Source organism: Xiphophorus maculatus, chromosome 11, assembly GCF_002775205.1.
Source record: "Xiphophorus maculatus strain JP 163 A chromosome 11, X_maculatus-5.0-male, whole genome shotgun sequence".
Lineage (NCBI taxonomy): Eukaryota > Metazoa > Chordata > Actinopteri > Cyprinodontiformes > Poeciliidae > Xiphophorus > Xiphophorus maculatus.
In genome coordinates this window covers 27,733,819-27,760,324 of record NC_036453.1, presented here as the reverse complement: position 1 = coordinate 27,760,324, position 26,506 = coordinate 27,733,819, and the positions used below count along the sequence as shown (strand labels likewise).

Below are 26,506 nucleotides of genomic sequence, written 5' to 3'. Positions count from 1 at the left end.
GGTTTATCAGTTGTTTGTGTGATTGTGAGTGTCGGATCTTCAGATTTTGAAATCATGTTCTCAGACTCAAACCTTTGTAAAAAAAAAAAAAACTTTAGGTAATTTGGAAGATGCTGCCGTCTTCAACGTGAATGTGTTTCTGAGAGACAGAGAGAGTTTGCAGGTTTAATCACGTGTTTAACTTCGGTGTAGAATTTCTTTTTTTGTTTGTTTTGTTAAAGGAGCAGTATCATTTAAAATCGATTTTATTTATTTTTTTATTTTTAGCTTTACATGATGTTGTTATGTTATTCCCTCATCATAAACATACTTTCAATGTTGACTTGATTCTTTCATGCATGTTTGAGAAATCCTTTAATCTCCCATGGCAACCACTCAGTTGTGCAAAGCACCTTGGTGGACCTAGCTCTGCTTTCTCCAAGCCTCCACCTCACTAAGCAGCCGTCGTTCCCACTCAGCTCCTTCAGACTAGCCACCAGGAATTAGCAAACAGTTCAGTTGAACTGTGTATCAACTGAACTCGTTACAGGAGCTACTTCTCAGTGCAACGCTGGCAAAAACATTACAAAAGGGTTAATATAAGGGACTTCCTGACTTCCTGAAGGCAGAGTTTCAGAAAGAGCAGAAATTTTTAAAGAGACAGAGGCCCAATTTCAATGTGTTAAATTACCATGTCAAATGTCTTTGTTTTTCTGTCTCATCTTCTTTCTAATTTTCTGAGGCCCCCATAACACTGTGTTTGGTCCCCTATGGGTCCCGCTACCCCCACTTTGAAAAACAGTGTAGTAGAGCGTCATCATAGTAGAAACTGTGAATAAAAGGCATAAAACCCCCACATTAACTGTTCTCTCAGTGCAGGCTCCTGCGTTTGCTCTTGATTGTTTTTTAGCAATAGATCTCCCAGAAGCTTGGAGATGCTTTCATTATTTTGCCTTCTTTTTTTTCTATTAACCCACATTATAAATAACATGTCAAGGCAGCCCTGAAACCTGGGCTTTATATCACAGAGTATCGATCTCCGTCGTGTTTCCTGTTTTTCGGGCCTTTGTGTGTCTGTTTGCGGCCCCTCCGGCTCGTTCTCTGCTCCAGAGCCGTCTTGCTGTTGTGGCACTTTTCCCTTCCTGATTTGTGCCTCCTCTCTGCAGGAGGAAGGCCCCTGGGCACAAGGAGAGCCACACCTTGCTGCATGTCCCCTGTGGGGGATGTGCGTGTGCATGTGTGTGTGTGTACATTCAGACAATGAGCTCATTAACCTTTAAAGCTTCTCCCTACGTTTTCTAGGTATAATGTAGACCATCTGAAGCTATGATGTTCTGTACACTGTGTGCCGTTTATCCAGGCCAGCCTACGCCACTCCAGCAGCCGTGGCTACTTAAGAGGCTTAGGAGCCAATTAGGGTGGAACGCAGGCTGACGCGCTCGTGTGATGGATAGCATGGTGTGTGTGCGTTACCGGCTGTCCAAATGTGGCTTGATGTGTGAGTAAACACACAGGAGAAAAATCAATAGAGCGAATCTGAGATGTATGGAACAGATGCATGGATGGCAGAGATGCTCTCAGGTGAGCAAACAAGCACACACAAAGGCGCCCATTTCACACAGGACCGCGCCATTTAACATAAAGAGCTGGCTCCGCCGCAGCCATTACAAAGGAATAATGGCCCGGACGAGCAAGCTAGCGCTTCCCCGTAGCTCCCTCTCCACCACGCTATTGTGGTGGACTCCCCAGGAAATGAATTGCTGCTTTTCTGATGTCATAACTTGGCACTTTCATTGTTATGAGACGTGTGTACGTGCGCACAAGCTAATGTCTCGTCATAATACGCCATGCATCATGCGCCGGCTGCTCTAACAGCTTGCCCTCGCTGCACCAGAATTAAAGCTGCAGTGTGGAACTCTTATGAAATATGTAGTTTTTAAATATTTGTCAAAACCGTCACCATGTTGTGACAGTATGACAATGGACAGATAATCTGTGAAAAGATGGATCTCCCTCACATCCACCCCAAGCTATTATTGCTGCTTGAAGAAACACAACGCTCATGACCAAAAACAACCAATCAGAGCCAGGAGGCGGGTCTTATCGCTGTCAATCATGTTCAATGTGCTAAGGGGGGAGAAACAACTCACCGTTTAAGGAAAAGCGTTAGTGACCATGCTAACTAGCCTTAGCATTAACTATCAGGGATGAGCAGCACATATATGAGCATGATTGATGAGCGCTAAGACTCTCCTCTAAGCTCAACTAAGCTCTCTTCCTAGCTTAGTTGTTTCTATTTAGCACTGGGAGAAGGCAGAGGAGCTTGATTTCTTTTCACAGATTATCTGTCTCAATATGACAAAAAAACATTATTTTATAAAAGTTACATGCTGCAGCTTTAAACCCTGTGAGAACGCGAATGAGCTCCTGTGTTTGGGTCCGCTCAGCCTCCGCCAGCGGCCATTTTTTAGTGGATCCAGTTAGTCCTCACTCCGGCTGCAGGTGGAAGTTTGAACTGATGGTTTTAACGCAATTTTCAGTCGAGCATCTACACTGTGGATCCAAAACAGATGCAATTCAGCCAATTCATTACCAATGCACAGTGGATGCTATCAGAGTCAGTGAGCAGCCACTCAATGTTTATCAGAGCCAATTAAGACCAATCAAGCCCGCTAGACATCATAATGTCTGAAGACGGTGATGAGGCCAGAGTGTATAATGAGGCTTCATTGGAGAGCGGTGCTAAATGGTCTCATGGTCACTGAGCTGTCCGTTAGATTTCCACGCTGCACTGCAAAAGTATTCACACCCCCAGAGGTTTTTCACATTTACGTCCCAAATTTAGTGAATTTTATTGGCATTTTATGTGACGCACCAAGATAAAGTAGTGGAGGATTTAGACATTTTTAAAAATAATTTAAAAAGTGTGGTATGCATTTATTATTCAGTCTTTCACAGGGCTTTTTTTTCTTTTCTTGGAAAGTCTACCAGCTTTGCTTTTCTAGAGACTTGGAATTTTGCCTGGTCATCTTTGCAAAATAGCTCAGACTCACTCAGATTGGATGAGAGCATCTGTGCGTCAACTCTCAGAGGTTTTGATTTGAATTTAGGTCTGGGCTTTGATTAAGCCATTCGAACACAAGAACATGCTTTAATCTCCATGTTTGGGGTTGTTGACCTGCTGGACAGTGAAACCTTAAAATCTTAAGACTTTTCTAGCAGGTATTCTTCCAGGATTGCCCTGCATTCAGCTAAATACAAGCTCACGCCTTTTAGATCTTTATTTGCCAAAACCTTCTTTCCACTTTATCATCATGTGCTGCCATTTGAATAAAAGTCCTGAAAATATGTGGTCGCAACGTGACAAAGTACAAGAGGGTTCAAGAAGATGAAATATTTATCTACTTGTGACCTTCATGTGATATTATCGTTATCCAGCCCTCCTCTGTGCAGCTCTACTGCCAGGCGCATGGCTGCTATCATGGTCCATGTCTGAGCCAATTGTGCAGCTAAGGGAATTATTTCAGTACATTGCAGACGGCCATTGAACCAGTCAATGATGTGCGATTTCGCTTTTTTACCCCTCTCCCAACCCACACCCCGCTTCAGCACCCACATACAGTCTGGCCCCCGGGGCGAAAAGCGGCATGTTCATGTTTCCTCGCCTAGCGCTCTCCGTGGTGCCAGGCCGCCGCGTGGCCCAACCTACAGACTCCCAGAATTGGGGAAGCAGCTCAGCACACCGCATGTGGATATTTATTTTAAAGCCGAAATAAAAACAAACAAAAATAAGAGAAGTTATGGCCACTGTGAGGCATAAATCTCCTGAAGATCTTGCAGTCTGAGGAATAATCAATTACAGTTTTAGTGAACTGCTCAGATCTACCAGAAAAATTATCAGTTTCCTGAGTTTCCCAGCTTCATGGAGTGTAAAATGTTGCACCAGTCGTCCGTCGACAGGTTGAAAAAAGGCTACTACAATTTTGCCTCACTTTGAAAAACGACATTTTGACTGTGATGTTTAAAAATATTGTAAATATTTCTTTAAAAAAAAACACAGAGGAGAAAAAAAAAGAAAAGGGGTAAAAATTAGAAAATTAACACAGGCTCCTGCAGTACGACACAAAGATTATAACTGCAGATAGAAAGTAAAGGAGCAAAAACTGGAGGTGTAAAAATTTTTGGTCATGAAAAATTGGACACTCAAACCACTTAGTCACTCTATCACAGTAGCACTGTTTTAAAACTACAGCAGGCTAAAAACAGCATATTTTCCTATGTAGGCTAAATATAGATTACAGTTACACACTCACTTAAACTAATGAACAGTTGTTTGTAGAGGAATTATGTTATTTCTATACTGGTAAATTGTTTTCTATTGTAGTAAGTTCATAAAACGACACTTGTATTTATCTAAGACCTTTTATAATAATGAACTAACTGAAGTCCAATCACCAAATTATTCAATTATAATGAATATTTTTTAGTATTGGTATCGGTGAAATTAATCATACTTGGTATCAGATAGATCCCAGAATTCCCAGTATTACACTACCAACTGGAAAATGTGGTTTGTCAGAACAAAATCCTGAAACCTGATCCCTGTTCTGAAGTACAACATAAAAATTGTGCCTGTTGAGCAAATAAATGCCAAATTACCAGTAGAATAATTATCAATGAGCGTAATTTTCTATGTGGCTTTCATAAATATATACGTGAAAGCATGAATGCACACTACAATTTGATCATGTTAAACATTTAGATTGCTGCAAAGTCAGTGATTCGATGTAATCAGCTGGGTTTCTTTACATAGAGTTTTTTTAGTTCTGCATTGTATTTCAACTAGAACCACGTTGGAATTTATTCAGTTTAATTGAAATATGTGTTAAAACAGACATATGTTTGGATATAAATTGGGTCAGGTTTCCTTCTAAAGTGCCTTAATGTGACATCAGTTGTAAATTTTTCACCTAACAAATAAACCGAAGTGAATCAGGACATTTATAACCACAAAACGCCACCAACCGTTGATAAACAAGAGATTTCCACAATAACTAAGTGGAAATATGATGTTTCTGTCCTTTTGTTACAACTAACAAGTAATCCCACTCAAATGAAGCTGAAAATAACCATAACCTCACCCCAATGACCTGTTATTTTGGGGGTTTTTTACCTCCCGATCACAGCTGAATGGCCTGTCACTGAATTAGCCATCCACCTGTAATTATGTCGTATCATTATCATCCTCCCGTCTAGCCCATCTGGCTAATTTTGTTTGCCACATCACTAACACCGGCAGTTAGACACATTGGCAACATTTTTCTTTTTGTGATGTTTTTTTTTTTCTCCCCTGCACTGCGACATCGCAGGACGTGATTGTGCAATCATCCCACTCCAGGGGAAATCAATGGCAGGTCCATTTTCTATTCCTGGCTACTAGAAATGGCCCTTTTTTTGCCAGGAGTAGAGAGAGACAGAGGAGCCTGGGCGAGGTGGGGAGAGAGGAGGAGAGACTGTCCGATGCTGGTTGGCATGGTAACCTGGCCAGGTGAAAGGGAGCCTGGGAGAAGGAGGGGGGGAGGAAAAGAGGGAGGGAGTATACAGGGGGGTTGTCTCAGGGGAGTAACCTATCAGCAGCCAGCCTATCCCCCACAATCCCTTGCAGGCTTAAGCGTATCATCACTGCCCTCTGGGTTGCTGTGGAGGAACAGGGCTCTCCTCACCTCCACATAAAAGACACTTTGTACTGCGCAGCAAACATGCGCTGCATGCTCGGCTGTTTCTTCTTCACTTTCCAAACAGCCAAACTGCTGATGTGTCGCTCTGCAGCACAACACTGAAGGACATTCACTGCTCTCCAGATGTGTGTGTCAACATGAACACACAAGTCCACAAGGATCCATGGGAACATAAACATTAAGTAACATTCAGTTAAAATACATATATATGTATATATATGGTGATTTAGAAATTAAACTCATCACCAGGACTGTTGGTGTGGCGCTGTCAGCTCCTCCTGCATCACAGCTCTTCTTTTCTTCGTCACTTTTTGCAATAATTCTGCAGCATATTAAAGAAATAAATCAGCACAACAATCACAGGGTCCAGCCGTTGCCTCAGGGCTGCCTCAGCTGCTCGTGCACACACAGAGCACACACACTCTGCTGAATTTACATGCACACACAAACCGCTTCCCAGAGGCCTCGCCATGTTCCACACACTCTGATTATTGAGTCTTTCTTTTCTGCTCTTCATGGACATTATTTTGGAGACATGTTCAGTCAACACCGTGGCCTTCTCAGTGATGCCAGGGTCACAATTTTAATCAAGATTGGAGAGTTTTGAGCAGCTACTTTTAGGAATTATAAAATAAAATCTTGGTTTTCTTCTACTAAGAATATATGTAATAAATACTTATATAAATATCCATTGGTGTGTCTTTGTTGAAATGCATTGACAGTATCTGCGTTTCCATTGTGCGCTTGTACTTGTGCAATTTCATGTTTGAAAAATAAATTTGCTTAGTGGAAACATGGCAATTAAAAAAAACTTTTATTTTTCAATAAAAGGTTTTTGCTCTAGGATGAGGTGGTTTTTCAGCTATATTTTGCAAAACTGCGTTGGAAACACTTTTTTTCACATCAGCCCAAACCCTAGATGAGCAATCTGCCCTCTTCTAACTCTGATTTAATGAAACCATGAATATCTCACCAGCTCATTAGAGCCTAAGACAACGACACAAGTTCATGTTTTCATCTTGTGGAAGATTTAAGAACCGTTCTTAATATGCTTGCTGACCACAGTTAGCAATACTAGTCGATAACATGTTTCTATGTTTAGAAACACAGTATATAAAAAATTTAACAAATTTATTAGTGGCAACTGATTTAATGAGGCACGGATTATTACTGTGTCATAAATGTTGAACTGTGAGACTGGATATGCTCTAGTTGATATTTCTGACTTAGAATTTGAATTTTGGAGTTCTGCTTCTGCTACTTCCACTTTTCAGCTTCTATTAAGTTTTTTTTTTCTACAGTCTGATCGTCTCCTGTTATGTCAGACATTGGGACTGTACCTTAACAGACGGGATTTTCCCTTTTAATCCCCAAAGTGTTGAAACATGTGAAGTTCGCCCTCCACACATCCTCTACAGACCTAATGGCTGGAAACGTATCAGCCTCCCGTATCGCTGTCCCCATATTTTGTCACCTAGCAGAGTACACCACCCTGCCAGAGGTGTCAACAAATAACCGAGCCTTTTTTAGGGCGGGATCAAACGAAAATGTTTACATAAAACCCAGGCAGCTCTTTCTTCCCCGGCGCTCGTCCCAAATGTGTCTCACGAAAAATTCATACTTGTCATGCAAAATAAATCAGCATTCGTTTCCGTAGCCGAGCCCCAAATGGCGGCAGAGTGAATAAGAGATGAGGCTTAAATGTTTGCAACCTCTTGCCTGACACTTTCCATCACATCATCGGAGTTATGCTTTGTGTGTTGGCGTGTGGGGGTGTGTGTGAGGCCCAGACTGAATGTGTGTGTGAGCATACATGTGTGTGCGAAAGCGTCTGGGAGTACGGGCTTGTTATACACTCCGCTGTGGGTGTAATGAGCCATGCATGTCGTTATTGTGCGTTAAGTGTGGTGTCTTCAGAGGGTTGTTACAGCCTCCCTGCACCATTAAGGGGCCTCTGATACAAGATACGCAGCGGGGCCACACGCTTCCTTAAAGTCAGCATTAAAGCGAAACCTCATGTGTGCTTACAGCTCATTAACTATGCACAGGACTTTCAGAAAGTGAGCTGTTTCTGACTGCCTGCAAGCGAGAAAAAAAGGATTGTTTCTGTGCCTCATCAGCATATGGAACCAAAACCACCTGCAAGGGAGTTCTGACAGATACGCCTGTTTGTCTCCTCAGTTCCTGCCATGATCACATCCTACCCAAACACCACGCTGGCCACGCAGGGAGAGGAGAAGAGGATGAGCTGCACTGCCCACGGAGAAAAACCCATCATGGTGCGCTGGGAGAAAGAGGAACGCATCATCAACCCGGAGACCAGCCGCTACGTTGTTTCCGTTAAGGAGGTGGGCGATGAAGTCATCTCCACCCTGCAGGTAAGGACAGAGATGTTCGCAGGTGAAGAAATGATGCTAATATAATGATGGTAACACATGCAGGTATGCGTATAGATGGAGATGAAGCTACATGCAGAGAGATGTATAGATGGCTTTAACATCAAGAAAATTACTGGAAGAGAAGAAATCAACCAAACTTTCATGCATTTGAATGTTTTAAACCTAAAAACAAAAGTTTTTTGGATTTTTATATATATATATATCTTACACTGAATAAATAATCTAATCACAGTTAAGCTTCCATGATTCATTTCTGGTTTTACGAATAGGGGGAGGGCGAAAAAGCCTTCTTTTGTTTTGTTTTCTTATAAAAACTGTTTCTACACCATCCACCTCTCAGCTAATGTCCATCATAACGCCTCCTTCTACATCCACCAGATAATGCCTACAGTGAGGGAGGACTCGGGCTTCTTCTCCTGCCATGCCATCAACTCCTTTGGTGAAGACAGAGGAATCATTCAGCTCACAGTGCAAGGTAGAACTGACCCCCCAAAGTGCTCTGAGAACTTGTTCCAGTCAGATCCATAACTGAGGTGTTGCTTAGAGTAAACTGTGTCGGACGACTTCCTGCTTCACAGAGCCGCCGGATCCTCCCGAGGTGGAGATCAGAGAAGTGAAGGACAGAACCATTGCTCTGCGATGGACCATGGGGTTTGATGGCAACAGTCCCATCACAGGCTTTGACATCGAGAGCAAAAACAAATCAGGTGCAAAAACAGTCCCCAGAGTCATACGGTTCTGGGTCAGTGCTGGGATTTAACGGGACTTACTTTAATCTGGCCTCTGGCCGGCCTTCATTCACCCCAATAAAAACCTCCATGTTTCCCCGCTCAGCATCCTGGGACACGGCTCAGAAGACCAAAGACGTCTCGCCTCAGCTGAACCAGGCTACCATCATCGACCTCCACCCCTCTTCGACTTACAACATCCGCATGTTTGCCAAGAACCTCATCGGGAAGAGCGAGGCCAGCAACGAGCTCACCATCACCACAGATGAAGCAGGTGAGTCGGAACGGACAGCATCTATATGTAAAATCAACTTTTCAGTGTTATGATGTTATTCCCTCATCAAATATGCACCTGGGGTGTCGCCTTGATTCTTTCATGAATGTTTGAGAAATCCTTGAACCTTCTTTGGCAACCATTTGGGTTTGTAAAATGCTCAGGGGAGCCACGCAGCTGCAGTTTCCAGGCCAGAGTTTGTGCCTCCCCCAAACCTCCACCTCTCAGCTCCTTCAAACTAGCAGCAGCACCAACTAGCAAACACACCCGGTGGAACCGGGGCTTATTTCTCAGTGCAATAATAAACATTTGTAAACACTTAATAGAGAAATTTTAAAGCTACTACTTGAAGGCGGAGCATCGGATGATGCAGGCGCTTCTTAAAGAGACAGTCTCAATTTCAATTACATTTTGCAAAGTCAAATTTAATTTAAGTCATATTTTATATACGGCATTTTGTAACAACTGAAGACGACATAATTATTTGATTGATACTATGTGGCTGCAAAAGACATAATACTTTAAATAACTCATAGACTTGGTCTTTTTTATTAAACTGTAATATCAACTATAATCATACAAATAAATTAGGTTTCAGAAATGAGAAGGTGTTGTTAACCGAATTGAGAACATTTCCAACCCGGAGCCATATTGGCTCCGTTGCATTATTGAACACACGCTGACCCGATGCTAAAAGCAGAACTTTTCAATTAGCAGCCTCAGTAGTAAATGTCACACCACGGTCAACAGACTGAGGCTGGACGTCTTTTTGCAAGTCATCCCCGTACTCCTTCATCTCACCCTCTGTGGGCGCTACGGGGCGCTTCTTCTCACCCCCAGGATGTACCAGCAACTCCGAGCGTCCCATCTGTTCACAAACTCAGTCTTCATACTCTGTGTTTTCTTTTTTTTTCCATATCTGAATGGTGTGGATGATGTGATGGCAGCTCCCGATGGACCTCCTCAAGACGTGCAGCTGGAAGCCCTCTCCTCTCAGAGCATCCGGGTCACATGGAGGGTAAGTCCCGACAATGTTTCTACCACATGCAACCCAGACGCAGAGACATGTCCTATCAACTTTTTGCAGAAACTATCAGAGAATTTGTTACGTCACTAAGGAAGAATGTTGGTGTATCCTTCTGTGAAGAGTTGTTTCAACTAAGATCCATTGGAGGGTTTTCCATCATGAATAACCTTTTTATAGTCACAGTAGTCAGAAATGACTAGAGAATTTGACCAGGACTTTTAACATCCTTCATTTTTTCTGTTTAAACTATTCAGAGATGGATTTGCTGGTGTTCTTTGGGTATATTGAATATATACCCCTGAATATATATACATACGTATATATATTCAAGGGTTCCAGTCGGAACCTTTGTATTTGTCCGTTTCTGATACTCTAAGTTAAAAACTTTACTCAAGTCCCACCACCAGTTTTAATTTTTAATTTTTTCTTTCAAATGTGAGACAAGCTGTTAATCAACAGCAGGTTTTAGTTTTAAATGGTGTCTGGGGTCTTTTTGTAACCTCCAGGAGGAACTGGAGGTTACTCAGGCCTTGAGTAACTTTTTGTACATTTTCTTTTTTTTTCTATTTGTGGATAATGGTTCTCACTATGGTTCACTGGAGTTTAAAATTTTTAAAATTGGTTTTGTAACTTGACTTGAAGTGGGCGAACACAGGCACTAGCTAGTTGTGCATGTTTGTTTTTTCTTCTAACAAATATATCATGAAAATAAAACACAGCTGGGTGATGAACTACGGATTTCTTCTCCAGGATTTAAATAAATGCAAAGTTTTTAAAGTACACACAAGAAAATGTAGGGAAAATACTAGTTTGTGGGGATTTTGTTGTTGACGTCACATTGTGTGAAAAACAAGCTTTCAAATCACTTGTATGATTTGTGTGCCAGCCGCCCAAGAAGCACCTGCAGAACGGGGCGATCCGCGGCTACCAGGTAGGCTACCGGGAGTACAGCTCCGGTGGGAACTACCAGTTCAGCGTGATCAGCGTGGAGACGACTGGGGACAACGCAGAGAGCCTGGTCCTGGACAACCTGAAGAAGTTCACCCAGTACGGCGTGGTGGTCCAGGCCAGCAACAGCGCCGGGACCGGGCCGTCTTCCACTGAGGTGGCTGCTACCTCTCTGGAGGACGGTAGGAAAACATTTTCTTTTTAGACTTGGTAAATGAGGGCCATTGAACTGAAACGTTTTGTTCATTTAAAAAGTGGGATAGAATACAGTCCTTGTTTTAGGATACAGTTATTATACAACATTAGATGGTTGTCCTTTAGAAGACTGAAAACCTGTTGTCCTTAAAGCTCCGGCATGTAACTTTTACAAGAATAGACTTTTTACATATTTGTTAAAACAGTCACCATGTTGTGACACTGTAATATGAGACAGATAATCTGTGAAAATATCGAGCTCCTCAAACTTCTTCCTGAGCTACTTGTGCTGTCTGAAGAAGCACTCTGCTCCCAACCAATCAGAGCCAGGAGGAGAGGTCTAAGCACTGTCAATCAACCTTGTGTACGCAAAATTCAGTATGGTAATGGCAGAGAAACAACTTACAACTCCAGGAAAATTGTTTATCTGCTGTGATCAGTGATCATGCTAACTAGCCTTAGCATTCAGGCTCCGTTGTGGGTTGCTAGTTGTAGAGTGGCAGAGAGAAAGGGGGTGGCTGGGAGCAGCGCATACAAGAGAGTTATTGACAGCACTAAGACCCTCCTCCTGACTCTGATTGGTTGCTTCTGACAGAGCGGTGTATTTCTTTAGATGAGATTATCTGTTCATACAATGCTGACACAACATAATGATAGTTTAACAAACATAAAAAAAATTATATACCGCTGTCTTAAATCTTTCCAAAATAATTGATCTCCATGCTTGTCAAGAACTGGATATGATCAAAAAAAAATTTCAAACTTTTCCAGACTTTTTTAAACTATTATAAGAAAAATCCTGGTTTGACATTTATTTGTTTAACACGGCTGATAAATGAAGGGCAGGAGGCTTTAATGTAAGGAGCATGTGTGAAGATCTGTCACCATCTAGTGACAGTTAGAGGGTACTGCCATGCATTTCTGCCCTCTAGTGTCTAAAACAGGGGTGTCAAACTCCAGTCCTTGAGGGCCGGTGTCCTGCAACTTTTAGATGTGCCTCTGCTGCTCCACACATGAATAGAATAATTAGGTCATTAGCAAGGCTCTGGAGAACTGATCTACACAAGGAGGAGGTAATTAAGCCATTTCACTGCAGTGTTTTGTACCTGTGGCACATCTAAAAACTGCAGGACACCGGAGGACTGGAGTCTGACACCCATGGTCTAACCTGTCCTCTTTCTCCTCGCTCAGTGCCGAGCCGTCCTCCTGAGAACGTCCAGGCCGTGGCCACATCTCCAGAGGTCATCTCCCTGTCCTGGCTGACTCCTCCCAAAGACGCCCTGAACGGCAACCTGCTGGGCTTCAGGGTCATCTACTGGGCCAACCTGCCTGATGGAGGTATACAGTCACACTTTGGTTTAAAAAAAACACACATAAACACGGCACAGCTCTGAGAAAATATTTTTAAACTGTGAATAAAAGCTGCTTAATTTCTTGATCTAGTTGAACGGTGTGTCTGAGATGTCCTCTGCTGGACGTCAGACAGCATGGCATGGTGCTGTCACATGCTGCGTTTGTGCTGGTGGGATTGGTTGTGACAGTGTGATTACCTTTGGCCCCTGCACTGTCACATCATGTTTGCACGCCTGGACAACAAGCCGGTTCTGACTTGACAGCCACAACCGGCTTGCATAGGAACAGTGGGGAAACACTTACATTATAATGCTTTTAGATGATTGGTTTGACTAACGCTAAATGCAAATGAAATTCAGTAACAAGACATTTGGTATACAGGGAACCCTCGTTTTTCGCGGGGGTTGTGTTCCGAAAAGAACCCGTGATTGGCGAAATCCATGAAGTAGTTACCTTTATTTTTTTACAATTATTATACAGCATAATTAAATACTCTACATTGAAACCAAAGAAGCATTTTTTTTAACAAATAGAACGCTTTCTTATAAATAACTACAGTAAAATAATCATTGTAATCATCAATAAGAAGTAGAACATAGTTATCGCTAGTTGTTCTTTTTTCTTCTGGGCAAAAATATTTGCCAAAATTTGCCAAGCTGTATGTTTAAATACCGCAACGTTATTGGCACACAGGTGGAGAAGAAGCGCCGAGACTGTTTAGCCAATCAGGACGCAGAACACAATGCACTGTGAAAAAAAACTGCAAAAAAAAAACTCCGCGAGGCCGTGAAAGGTGAACTGCGTTGTAGCGAGGGTTCACTGTATTCTCTTTATGTACAACAATAAACAAAATTAGAACTAAGAAAACTCTGAAAAGGCTAATCTTAGTCACTTGCTTCCTCAATTGTTTTATTTGGTAGAGAATAAAATCACAGATATAACAGATATAACCAACTTATTGTATTTACCAGATGAGCTTCCTGGCCTCTGAAGATCGTCTGAAAGCATGTCTACTTTCAGATTGAGTAGAAGAAACAGTTTTGGAATCATTTTATGTTATCGGAAATACTATGCAAACCAGCTGAAATTAACTTTTGAAAGGCAAGGACACCATTGTATAAACATATAGCAGCAACATATAGTTTTAGGGTTTAGAGAAGAAGTGGTGGGTACCTGAAGTGACACTGAAAGACAGAAAGTAGCTGGAGAACAACAGAGACCTGACAGACATGTTGCTGGACCAATGGTGGTTACCAATATTTGTGTATTCTTGATTTCTGGATCAGAATATAGTTTTGGCTGAGGCACAGAGTTTCTTACTGCTCTCTTTCACTCCTTCCTGTTTCTCCTTTGCCTCTTCAGAGCTCGGGGAGATCAGGAACGTCACAACCTCTAAGCCTTCACTGGAGCTGGACGGACTGGAGAAATACACCAACTACAGCATCCAGGTGTTGGCCTTCACCAGAGCAGGAGACGGTGTCCGCAGTGAGCAGATTTACACCCGCACCAAGGAGGATGGTAGGGAGACGAACACACCCTTTTAAAAGAAAAATAAATAAATAAGACGGCTGTCAGATGGCAGGTATCAGGATCTGTTGTCTTACAAATACACTAAAGTTTCATAAATCAATTGTGAGGCAACAGTTTCTTAATGTTTTATTCAACATATGAAATAAAACATTATTTCATATGAAATAATGTGTGAGAAAGTTTCAAAAACTTCACTCACTTGTTTTGATTAAGGCGACTTGAGTCGGTTGATTCCTTTTTAGGAACACAGAGGCAGGTAGTCCAAGTACAAACAGTGGCCGATTCCCAGCTGGAAATGGCAGTTTTCTAACTTTCATATCTTATTTCTGTACCTCAGAATGACATCAAACGAGATAAAACAGTTGTATTAGTTTCACTGATACGTAACGTAACCCATGGTAGGACATATTCAGTGAGTGTTCTAGCTACTCCATTGACATATATATTGTATATTATCAGTGAATATTCATAAGGTGTTTCATTATTAATATACATTGTCTGGACACTGTTTAGGATAATATATACTCTTTTCTGTGCTGCTGGTGTATTAGAGCAGAGACAGACAAGCTGGCCAGTTATCTGCTGAAGTCCTGTCTGAGCTCACGCGACTGGTTTGGGTCTTAAACTGGCACTTAGAAGAGCATTCATATCCTTTTGTAAGGAAAATTATATTTTTTCTAGTTCATCATATGTTTAACTGGCGTTTTAGATTTCCTATATTCAGTTTCTGTGCACCTTTGACCTGATTATAGCTATTTTTTAACCAAATTCCATTTTTCTTTAAGAACTAGAACATAAAACGATACAAGGGTGAAAGATGTTGTTTCTATGGCCTGCTTGCGTCTTAATTTAGCATTAGACTAGCTAGCACTGCAGGTTGTAGAAAAATAGCCATCTGCATGTTCTGGAGAATATAGAACAGGGGTGGGCACTCCTGGTCCTCGAGGGCCGGTGTCCTGCAACTCTTAGATGTCTCCCTGGTCCAACACACCTGAATCCAACAGCTGAATCTCCTCCTAAGTGCAGTCAAGTTCTCCAGAGTCCTGTTAACGACCTCATTATTTGACTCAGGTGTGTTGAAGTAGAGATGCATCTAAAAGTTGCAGGACACCGGCCCTCGAGGACCAGGAGTGCCCACCCCTGATATAGAACCTCCCTTTATCTCCGAGGTTGCCAAGATTTCCAGATTTAGGGTATTCCATGACAGACAGAGGCTAAAAGCTCAAAAGGATGTAAAAGCAGCTCAAGTTAATGTCCCTGTTGTCTGCTGACAGTGAATGCTATCTCACAGCGTGAAAGAAATGCAGGCATGTCTCAACATGTTGCATGAAATAGTTTCCACTAATATAGCTTCTTACATCTCTCAACTACCTCTAACTTATTTTTAAGCACTTCACTGACAGTGAAAAGACAAGCTTTGTGTGATCTTTTCTCAATAGTAACTTCTGCAACAAAGACAGTTGTTGTCTCAGGGTTCTAGTAGCACTTAGTATGGTGCGTTCACTTATTGAAAAAAGACTACATATTTTCTTTTTTTGGTTTCTAACCGGCCGGTCACTGATCAGGCCTCATTAAGCATCTCTACTATAGCCGATCTCCTTCTGCTTTCAGTTCCTGGTCCTCCAGCTGGTGTGAAAGCTGCAGCTGCATCCAACTCAGTGGTGTTTGTGTCCTGGCTTCCTCCTCTTAAAGTGAACGGCATCATCAGGAAATACACAGTTTTCTGCTCCAATCCACACCCTACGGTAAAACCGATTCCACCAACTTTCCTGTTCCGTCATTTCAATTTCAGTACTCGGCTTGTTCAAGACTGGTGAGCAAATGGGATTTGCAACAGGTTCAGCATGCTTTAAATGTTTCCTCCTGCAGGTGAGCAGTGAATTCGAAGCAGCTCCAGATGTTTTCTTCTACCGCATCCCTAACCTGAGCAGGAACCGACAGTACAGCATCTGGGTGGTGGCCGTCACTGCCGCAGGCCGCGGAAATGCCAGCGAGATCATCACTGTCAAACCCATGGCTGAAGGTCAGTACCAAACACATGCACATTTCTTTATCAAAGCCCACAGTTAAATTCAAAGATGATCCATTATGGCAGACTGATGTGGATGGAAATAGAAATCTCCTTTCCGTTTCTTCAGTTTAATGCAAATAAGCCTGCATTCATGTACATGCTTGAGTGAGAGCTGATAAGCTGATTGCGTTTGCTGATAGTTCCTGTGTTGTCTGGAGTCGGAACCCACAGCTCCTATCAGAACGTCCGCATTCTGCCTGATCAATGTTGTCTCCACTGTTAACACACTGAGCCTTGACTCGGTTGGCTGAAGGGTGACAAAACACGAACGGTGCTAACCCAGGAGGGTGCTGTGATGTCACAAGTCTGCGTGTTTGTGTTTGCAGCTCCAGCTCGAATCCTGACCTTCAACAGGACAGTCACGACTCCCTGGATGAGGGACATTGTGCTCCCCTGTAAGGCAGTCGGTGATCCGTCCCCAACCATCAAGTGGCTGAAGGAGATGTGAGTGCGGTACAAATAACAAAAGAAAAAAAAACTATTTCAGTTTTTATTGCATTGTACCTTGCAAAAGCATTCATGTTCCTAGAACTTTTCATGTTTGTGATGTTTAAACAACTCACTTCAATGTGAGCAACAGGGACTTAACCTGTGCTTTAAGGGTAAAAATTTCACAACCATTTCTATTCAGAGGTACTACCTCTAAAGAACTTTGTGATGAAGATAAAAACAAGGTTAGATGTTATATTGTGTGAAAATGCATCAGTTATGGAAAAAATACAACTCTACCAAGAGATGGCCGCCAAACTAAGCTAACAAGTCGAGCAATGTGACAAAAAAATAACTGGACAGTCCATCTCCGTTGCCAAACATGGCAATGGCTTCTGTCAGACTGTAATGTCTGAATGACTGAAAGTTGTGTTTTTGGGGTCTTCTGCTCTAGGTAAAGCTCTATACAACTACAGGACAATTACCATTCTACAGTGTCTTGGACTGTAGACGTCCAAGACACTGGTTTGTAGTTGGTGAATACATTTAATGTTGATATTTTCTGAAATCAGAATATTAAATGTGAATATCTGTCTGCGTTCCAGCAATGGAACCCCTGCTCCTGTTGTGATAGATAGCCGGCGGAGTGTCCATGGAAATGGCAGCCTTGTTATTCGCACAGTGAAAGCGGAGGATTCTGGGAATTACACGTGTGTGGCCAGCAATAGCTTTGGTTCAGACAAGATCGTCCTCAACCTGCAAGTTCAAGGTGAGCTTCACTACCGGAGCCGAAAGATTGATGGATCACTTGTCTGAAAACATCCATGTAAGTCTGACTGTGTTAGTGATTTTATTTCTCAAATAAATCCTTGTGGTTCCTCTAGTTCCACCTGACCAGCCTCGCCTCACCGTCACCAAGACAACCACAACCTCAATCACCCTCTCTTGGATCCCAGGAGACAACGGCGGCAGCTCCATTCGAGGTCAGACGCGGTTCAGCGTTTCTGTTTCGTAGAACTGAGCTCGACGGCTGACTGTTGTTCCCACCCGACTCTTTTCAGGTTACATCCTGCAGTACTCAGAGGACAACAGCGAACAGTGGGGTAACTTCGCCATCAGTCCCAGTGAGCGCTCCTATCGGCTGGAAAACCTCAAGTGTGGTACCTGGTACAAGTTCACTCTCACGGCCCAGAACGCAGTTGGTCCTGGTCGCATCAGTGAAATCATAGAAGCAAAAACCCACGGCAAAGGTACCTGCTTTGTTTTATTTCCCGTACTTTAGCAGGCATCTGCTTTGCCGCTGACTGTGATTGAGACCTATTGTCCTCCAAACTGGTCACAGCTGTCCTTCTCAAGTATGATTCTGATAGCTTCTTTCTGATAAAATGTTGCTGCAGTCTCTGACAGAGTGTTGAACTGAGATCCATTCATAGCAAGACAACCTCTTACCTAACCTAAGATAGATGCAGCTTTATTGGCAGTTTTTAGAGATATATTTGATGAAACACTTCACTAAACTATGCCCCTTCTGACCATTTTTGGAGTTTATTGAAGTGCTATGCTAATATTAGCATGCTAACTCCCTGTATGATTCATTAGAAATGCAGCTTGTACTATATTTAAAACCTAAAGAAAAAGTGGTCAGCACTTTACTGAGTGAACTTTCAGTTCTTGATCTTTCAACAACCTTCTACCAAACAAGTTAGTGACAATAGATCCTTGTTGAGACCAGAAGCAACATTTTTTTTCTCTCTTTGTTCGTTGTGTTTGAAAAAGAGCCTCAATACGCTAAGGAACAGGAGCTTTTCACCAGCATCAACGCCACTCGGGTCAAGCTCAACCTCAACGGCTGGAATAACGGCGGGTGTCCAATCACCTCCTTCACCCTGGAGTACCGGGCCGTCGATGCGCCCACCTGGACCACTGCGCAGCGCACGTCTCTTACGAAGAGCTACATTCTGTACGACCTGCAGGAGGCCACCTGGTATGAGCTGCAGATGAAAGTTTCCAACAGTGCCGGCTACGCTGAGAAGAGAGTCAAGTTTGCAACGCTCAGCTACGATGGCAGTACGTCGTTTTCGGTGTTTGCCAGAAAAAAAGGGGGGGGAGTCTTTGAAATTACATTACTTTTGAAATTACCTGTCCACAGGTACTATCGCCCCTTTGGTGAAAGCGCCCAATGTGAGCGAGGATACGTCTGGGGGAGGCGAAGGTTTGAAGATGATGGTGACCATTTCCTGCGTGTTGGTGGGGATCGTTGTAATCTTCATTGGGCTGCTGGTGCTGAGGAGGAGGAGGAGGGAGCAGAGGCTCAAGAGGCTGAGAGGTGAGATAAACTATTGCTCAACTCTCTCACTGCTCGTTTGTTTGCTACAGTTTCAAACACATAAAATACAATTCTTCTTATTTTCCAGATGCGAAAAGTTTGGCTGAAATGCTCATGAGGTAAGTGTTGAACATCATTGTCTTTAGATGAAATACAGCTGAAATAAGATGTTTCCATGCACAGTACAGAAAGACGCAACTATTCTGTCTCACGCTGATGTTAGACTAAACATTTTTTGTACTAAGTCAGGCAGAATTGACAGAATTATTTCCATTTCCGAAACGCCAATTTCAAGGTGTTAAATTAGGAAGTAAAATTTCTTTTAAATCATATTTGATATACTTGACATTTTCATCACAACTGAAGGTAACACAGTTACTTGATTGTGCTATGACATGGCACGATCTGCAAACATTACAAGCTGTGTCTTTCTTTTGAGAACAAAATAATATGCTCTTCAGATATTACCGTTTTTGTGTTCCTCAGTAAAAACACGCGTCCAGCAGAACCAATTAACAAACAGCAACAGACGCTGCGTATGCACATCGACATCCCCAGAGCCCAACTCCTCATTGAGGAGAGGGACACCATGGAGACTGTTGGTAAGCGTCACAGGACAGTGAACACAAAGCTCCAGACTGCTGGTGTTTTGGCCCTGATCTCATGTTTTTTGTCCGACAGACGACAGATCCACTGTGTTGCTGACGGATAACGACTTCGGAGAGACACAGAAGCAAAAGTCGTCCACGGTCACCCATACTGTCCACTACCAGTCCCTCTCCCAAGCCACTGGTCCACTGGTAGATGTATCAGATGCTAGGCCAGGAACCAGTAAGTCCAGTACGGAATCTTTTTCTTTAACATCATTACACATAAACGCTGCAGGCTTTGTTGTTTTGCGCTGTAACTTTTCCTCTTTGTTCTTTTGAATTTGTATTTTGTTGTCTGACATTTGCTAGGTACTTAGGTTAGGGTAATATTTTTACTCAAATATTTGTTTTATATTCTTCTCTTCAGGTTTATTGTTTGAAATCTAGTTTCTTTGAATGTGAATAGAAGGAGTTTAGTGAAGTATCTCAGAAGAGGGACTGATTCGGAGAAAAACTTTTGTCATTTTATCGTCTTTCTCCCATGGAAGACATTTAATCATCCTTTATAAAATAAATTCTTATCTTAAAAAAGGAGTTCATACACCCTTACTATGGAAAAAGAGCAGGAATTTCTCACCGAGGAAACAATCTACACCAACCTGCAGCTTTAGTCGCTCTTTCAGCCTTCCACAGTTACTCTTAATAACTATGGAAAAAAGGTAAAAAACCACCTAATGTTTGAATATGGATAAATACAGACAAATGCAGGCTTCAGCAGTTTCATTTTTCTTTATTGAATAATAATACCAAATTTCAACAGTAGAATGACACAAAAAGAACCTGTGGTATATTTTTATACCCAGTTTTATTGTCGTTAGGTTGGAAACTATGTGCTTTTTCTTTGCAGAATTTTTCACATTAACATGCCATATATTATTATTTATATATTAACATTTATTTACTCTCTTTTTGCAAGCTTACTTTTTTATTATCATTTGAAAACCACAACAGTGGAAATAAAATTGCAGTTGATTAAATATGACAAACTTCCTGGATTACTAATCAAAAATGATGTCTTTGATTCAAACGGTGACTTAATATTTGTGGCTCTCAATGAGTTTTATTTCACTGGACTGAAGGTAAAAATGGCTCTTTGCATTGTCAAGGTTACAGAGCCTTGATCAAAACCTTAAGCGAGGCTCTCAGAAGAAATGTCTCAGCTAGGACGTAATTTGATTTGCAGGCAGAGCAAATGCAGATGATTTCTGTAAGAGAGCTGGGATAGTTAGATCAACCACCTGAGGGCACAAGTGGTCAGTTCAAGTAAACAATAGTGTTATCACTGTTGCCAGGCGTCCAACAGCCAGCAAAAACTGCGAGTAACACACAGTTTGACTTTCCTGCTCCTGTACTACCTTTTGTTTTGTTATTTTAACACTTAAAGGTACCTGGATAATTGTTTTCTTTACCTGCCTGCCTGTCTTTAACAAGAGACTGTCCATGTTTTTTTGCTAAACATGGACGGATACACTGTGTTTGCTCTCCTCCAGCAGTGTGATATGTTATTTTACAATGTACACCAGCTGTCCTTTATTGTTTGTTGAATTTTAACCTCTTCTGTAAGCTGCATGTTGGGGAAAAAATCTAACACACTTACAACATAGTAGTGTTGGAGTTTATAAGTTCCTTATGTTTTGGTTTTTAACCACCACATTTTATGTTCTTCTGAGATGAACAAAGACATGATAATCGACCGGCCCCTAATTTACACTAGAAACAAAAAATTCTTGGTAAGCTGCTGCAATTTATTAAATTGAAACACTTCAAAAGCAACATACAAAATCCCCAGCCATGACAGGAGCTGATGTTTAACAAACAGAACTTAATTTCTTCATATTTAATCCCACATAAACATGAATCAACATAAATGCTAAAATAAAAAAACAGTGTGATGGTTTGACATACCTATAAGAAAATTGAATTGGTTATTTAATTTCTTAAGATTGTCACCATCCTAAAGCAATAACCCAAGTCTTTTTCTCGTTGCCAAATGTGATTGTTTTGGGTTTTTTGTTTTTTTGCTTAAGTCACCTTTTGGCAACAACAATGGGGTGATTTCTTTCTTCTTTTGTCAATATCACTTTTTGCTAAAAATGACTTAGGCCATTATTTTAGGAAGGTGATGAAGTCCTAACTCAGACTCTGTATGAAGCTCGGCTCTGCTCCTTATCCTTAGACCCGACTGCCCGCCGTACAGCCAAAGCCGGCCCAGCTGCCCGCAACCGCTATGCCAGCCAGTGGACTTTGAACCGCCCCCACCCCCCTGTCTCCTCCCACACTCTCAGCACTGACTGGCGGCTGCCAACACCCAGGGTTGCAGGTTCTGTTGACAAGGAGAGCGACAGCTACAGCGTTAGCCCATCTCAGGACACAGGTGAGCTTCAAGTTGACTGCTAGAGCTGTTTTCTAATATCAAACGTGTACCGTCGACCCCATCTGTTACTAAGCTCTTAGGTTCCTTGTTCTGCCACTAACTCTCGGCACTAATCCTTCCACTAACTCCACGCCATGTCTAGACCGAGCGCGGAGCAGCATGGTGTCTACAGAGAGCGCCTCTTCCACCTACGAGGAGCTGGCCCGGGCCTACGAGCACGCCAAGATGGAGGAGCAGCTGCGCCACGCCAAATTCACCATCACCGAGTGCTTCATCTCCGACACTTCCTCGGAGCAAATGACGGCCGGCACCAACGACTACACCGACAGCCTGACATCCAGCACGCCGTCCGAGTCGGGCATCTGCCGCTTCACTGCTTCCCCGCCCAAGCCTCAGGACGTCAGCCGGGTCATGAACATGGCCGTGCCCAAGGCCCACAGACCGGGTGAGGCCACGGCGGTCCACTTAGCGCAGCCTGAAAGGCCGCAGTGTGTTGAGCCTTCCTTACAGCTTAATAACCTCTACACATGTTCTACTAACATTAACTTTAATGGATCTTGCCGTTTATGGATTTAGAAAGTATCGGAGTAATTCTTCTCTAGTGCATCGCAGAATGCAGTTGTGGTTAATTTCTTAATGAGTCGTTATTAAGTAAGTTTTTAGGATTCAAACTTGTCTTTTTACAGGGACAGTGCTTTCTAAAACCAACTTTTTTTAACTTTACATCATGTTATAATGTTATTCCCTCATCAAAATCATACCTGGAGTGTTGCCTTGATTCTATCACGCATGTTTGATAAATCCCTGAATCTCCCGTGGCAACGATTCAGGTTTGTAAAATACTCTTTGGAGCCAAGCACCCCCTGTCCCACTCAGCTCCTCCAGACTAGCCAGCAGCAATTAGCAAACACCTGGTGGAGCTGCAGACCTCATTATATGAGCTCCTTCTCAGTGAGTCGCTGGCAGAAAGGTTGTTAAAGGGTTAATAGATGACTGTCAAGCACTCTCGTGTATGCATTGGTAAGAAACATCTGTCTTTTCATCTCTTAGGAAAATTAGTATTAAGGAAACATTGGAGGCAAAATCAAATCAGAGACAGATGCCCCCAAACGTTTGTTTCAAGGATTTTCTTGAACAAGAGGAAGACAAGAGTTCATGTCTAACCAACACAGGAAATGCTCTCACTTATTAGGTTTATACTTATTATATTTGGGACAAGTCTTTGTCTCATTATGGAAAATGAACCAGTTGCACTTCAATTGTCTGTATTTTTATTATTCTAAAACCATACTGCTCTGGAAATATAAATAAAAGGGACTCAAGCACACAACAAGAACACAATGATGCAAAATGATTAAGAAAACAAATCAAGTGAGTAAATGGATATACAAGTAGAAAAGTATGAAACTAAACACTAGATGATTAAAACAAAAATAATAATGCTATGATTATAACATGATGATGTTTTTACAACGTCATTCTAAGCTAACTGTGCTTTCTCTGTGTTGTCCTGCAGGAGGCGAGCTGGTTCACCTTCCTCCATACCTGCGCATGGACTTCCTGTTAAACCGGGGCATGACCTGCTCAGGCTCCTCCAGGGGGACAGCAGGCAGCGAGAGAGCCGCCATGGGCCAGACCTGCCTGGAGCCCCAGAAAAGCCGCTCGCTAAAGCGGCCGTCTCGCATGGCGCCGCCCACGCCCACGGAGGCCCCTCAGGCCAGCAGGGACCCGGCGGCCCAGTGGCAGCCCGGCTCGGCGGCCACGCTCCCCCACAGGGAGGGCTCGGAGCTGGCCCAGGCTGCCAAGCTCAGCACCTCACAGGAGTCCCTGCTGGACTCCAGAGGACATCTGAAACAGAGCAGCAACCCCTACGCAAAGTCCTACACGCTGGTATAACAGCAGGGGCGCCTGGGGCGGGACTAGAACTCACTAACACTGGACTTAACACTCAAGTGCAGTAAACTGACTCTCACCACGCAGTTCTGTATATACGTGCCCTCCCTTCATGGCTGGGGGGGGTCACTTTTACTAATCTCCTTTTATTGATTTTAGAGTTTTCTTTTACAGTTTATTTGTATTTTTATTATTTTTTGCTTTTGTTTCACCTTGGGAGGAAAAATTCACTCATCTGGAACGACTCCAGGAGGAACTTTGCCAAACTAATTGAGCAACAAGGGAGCATTATTTATTCTTGGTAATTCTTTATTATTAATCAGTGATTATTCATTGTTAATTGCCAGCTATTAACGATCATTAATTACCAAGTACAAACTGATAATCTATCGTCAGCATTTCTGCTCTATGTTTTTATAACATCCAAGACATTGTTCATTCCTCTTTTTTTTAAAGTTTCCTGCAGTTGAAGATGACGATTTGGAGTCATTTTTTTCCTACGGGACGTTTTTGCCCCCCCCCCGAGACGGCGAACAAAACCTCGGAGGGAACAGGGGCGGCGGAGGGGAGACCTTGGAATGAAAAGCAATTGACACCAGTCCAAACTTTTCAGCTGCTCTCAAATTGTTACTTTTTTTGAAGAGAAAAGAAAAAAAAATCTATTTCCTATGGATGCATGGGGACTGACCAACTAAAAGACAATGATTACGGCTGTGGCTGGGTTGTCCAGTCAGGCGTTTTGTCACACTATGAAATGATCCAATGTGAAGATTTATTATTCTTATTACTATAAATATATATATAAAAAGAGAAATCACTTTTATTTGTGGATATTACAGGGAAGAATTTGATTTGGTTAATAAAGTCCTTAGTCATGTTTGCACATATCTTGTTTTAATTAGGAAATGGAGTCTCTGTTAATCTTTCTCTGTGTCCCATTCTTGATGGTGCAATATGATAAAAAGATAAGACAAGTATATGAAAACTATTGATCTATACTGTACTGTAATGATGAGAAATAACTATGTTGTGAGTATAAATACAGGGCTGGACGTTCTCCGGCTCATGTCTTCAGGTGTAGTTTGCCACTGCTTGTTTGCCTGGGTGGTAAATGATGTTAGCTAGAACAGGGAGGCTTTAGAGAACTGAGGGTTTGCACTTCAAGTGTGTCCAGATAGACCCCCCCCCCCTTGACCTACGACCCCCTCCCTCTCCTTACAGTGCACTAGGTAGAGTCGTCGTGGCTCTCTCTCCTCTCAGTAGATTTACTGTTGCTGCGTTGGCAGCGATGCTCCTCGACAGGGAAGATAAGACATGTGAGACAATCCAGCAGAAATCCCCAACGTCAAACCAAACTTCTAATGTCTATGGGAAAAAATAAATAAATGAAAATAAAGATAAGAAAAAAATATGAATAATGTGGATATACATAAACTGTTTTTAATTCCTGTCTGCCCTGACCCACTTCTGTTTTTGTTTTTTTGTTTTTGAGTTAGTCTGAAGGGACGAGAGTTTGATACAAAACGCTGTGAGGTCATGCTGTCGTTTTCTACGATTAGTTTCTATTATTAACTGTCTTCATTCTGATTATACATTTTAACAAAATACAAAAAAAAATGTCACTTTTTTTTTTATTTTTAACATTGGTGTTCACCATGGTGGCACTGGAATAAAGAGAAACTAACACAAAGGTTCAAATTTGACTAATAAAATGGCTGTTCCCCAAAGTGTCCCGTGCAGGTTTGACATGACACCCCATGAAACTACAAGACACAGAGCAGAAACTAAACATTTACACTTCATAAGAAAACACATCTCCATTATTTCCTTCCTCTCAGGCATTAAAGTGAATGAAGATGCTTTGTATTTTAGTTCAAATACGATTATCACAATCATTCCTATTTGCTAAATGCCAGAATAATAGTAAACAAATATTCTCTTCAAATTCAGAAGTTTATATACATGTCCTCAATATTTATCAAAATTGTCTTTTAAACTTTGTGACTGGAGTCAAACAAATTGGGTTTCCTTCCACAATAGTTTCCTGGAACTTTGGCCCATTCCTCTGAATAGAGCTGGTGCAAACCAGTCGAGTGTTGAGACCTTCTTGGTTGAACACATTTCACATTTTAAGCCCATTAACTTTCTGAAAGACCAAAATAGGGGTTTTGTGATGGTCACTCCAAAACATTGACTTTGTTGTCCTAAAACTACTTTGTAACCAATTTCGTGGTATGTTTAGGGTCATTGATTATTTGGAAGATCCATTTGTGCCCAAGCTTTAACTTCCTGCTTGATGCATTAAGATGTTGCTTGCTTCAGTATTACCAAATGATGTTCTTTCACCAATTCCACCAGCAGCAAAAAACACACACAACATGATGCTGCCAACCCTGTATTTCATATTTCTGATGATGTTTTAAGTTTTGAAGGTCCACCTTTTCCTCCAGTTGTAACAAACTGTTATTATGGAGAAACGGCTTCAGTTTCACCAGACCACAGGTCACATCTTTAAAAAAGCCTTTGTGTATTTGCAAACATCACTAGATTGAATTACCAGTGTTTTAAAGGCAAGGTTTTAACAATTAGAAA

At 42.1% G+C, this 26,506-nt stretch overlaps 1 protein-coding gene across 2 annotated transcripts in view; it reads left to right on the top strand.

Moving 5' to 3' along the window:
• Positions 1-25,641, top strand: part of dscam (DS cell adhesion molecule) — a 97,274-nt gene extending 71,633 nt beyond the window's left edge. The window contains exons 12-33 of one of the 2 annotated variants that reach the window (XM_023342675.1): positions 7,899-8,095; positions 8,495-8,591; positions 8,695-8,823; positions 8,951-9,118; positions 10,066-10,136; positions 11,032-11,275; positions 12,480-12,626; positions 14,004-14,159; positions 15,783-15,916; positions 16,041-16,194; positions 16,569-16,686; positions 17,277-17,440; positions 17,556-17,654; positions 17,733-17,921; positions 18,448-18,738; positions 18,821-18,997; positions 19,086-19,116; positions 19,484-19,599; positions 19,679-19,828; positions 21,824-22,021; positions 22,164-22,466; positions 23,538-25,641. In XM_023342675.1, the coding sequence (XP_023198443.1) occupies positions 7,899-8,095; positions 8,495-8,591; positions 8,695-8,823; positions 8,951-9,118; positions 10,066-10,136; positions 11,032-11,275; positions 12,480-12,626; positions 14,004-14,159; positions 15,783-15,916; positions 16,041-16,194; positions 16,569-16,686; positions 17,277-17,440; positions 17,556-17,654; positions 17,733-17,921; positions 18,448-18,738; positions 18,821-18,997; positions 19,086-19,116; positions 19,484-19,599; positions 19,679-19,828; positions 21,824-22,021; positions 22,164-22,466; positions 23,538-23,917 (3,713 nt within the window). In that variant the 3' untranslated portion in view covers positions 23,918-25,641. Of the gene's footprint in view, positions 1-7,898; positions 8,096-8,494; positions 8,592-8,694; positions 8,824-8,950; positions 9,119-10,065; positions 10,137-11,031; positions 11,276-12,479; positions 12,627-14,003; positions 14,160-15,782; positions 15,917-16,040; positions 16,195-16,568; positions 16,687-17,276; positions 17,441-17,555; positions 17,655-17,732; positions 17,922-18,447; positions 18,739-18,820; positions 18,998-19,085; positions 19,117-19,483; positions 19,600-19,678; positions 19,838-21,823; positions 22,022-22,163; positions 22,467-23,537 lie in introns of both variants that reach the window. The other variant, XM_023342674.1, reaches the window with a different exon arrangement.
• The last annotated feature ends 865 nt before the right edge of the window (positions 25,642-26,506 follow it).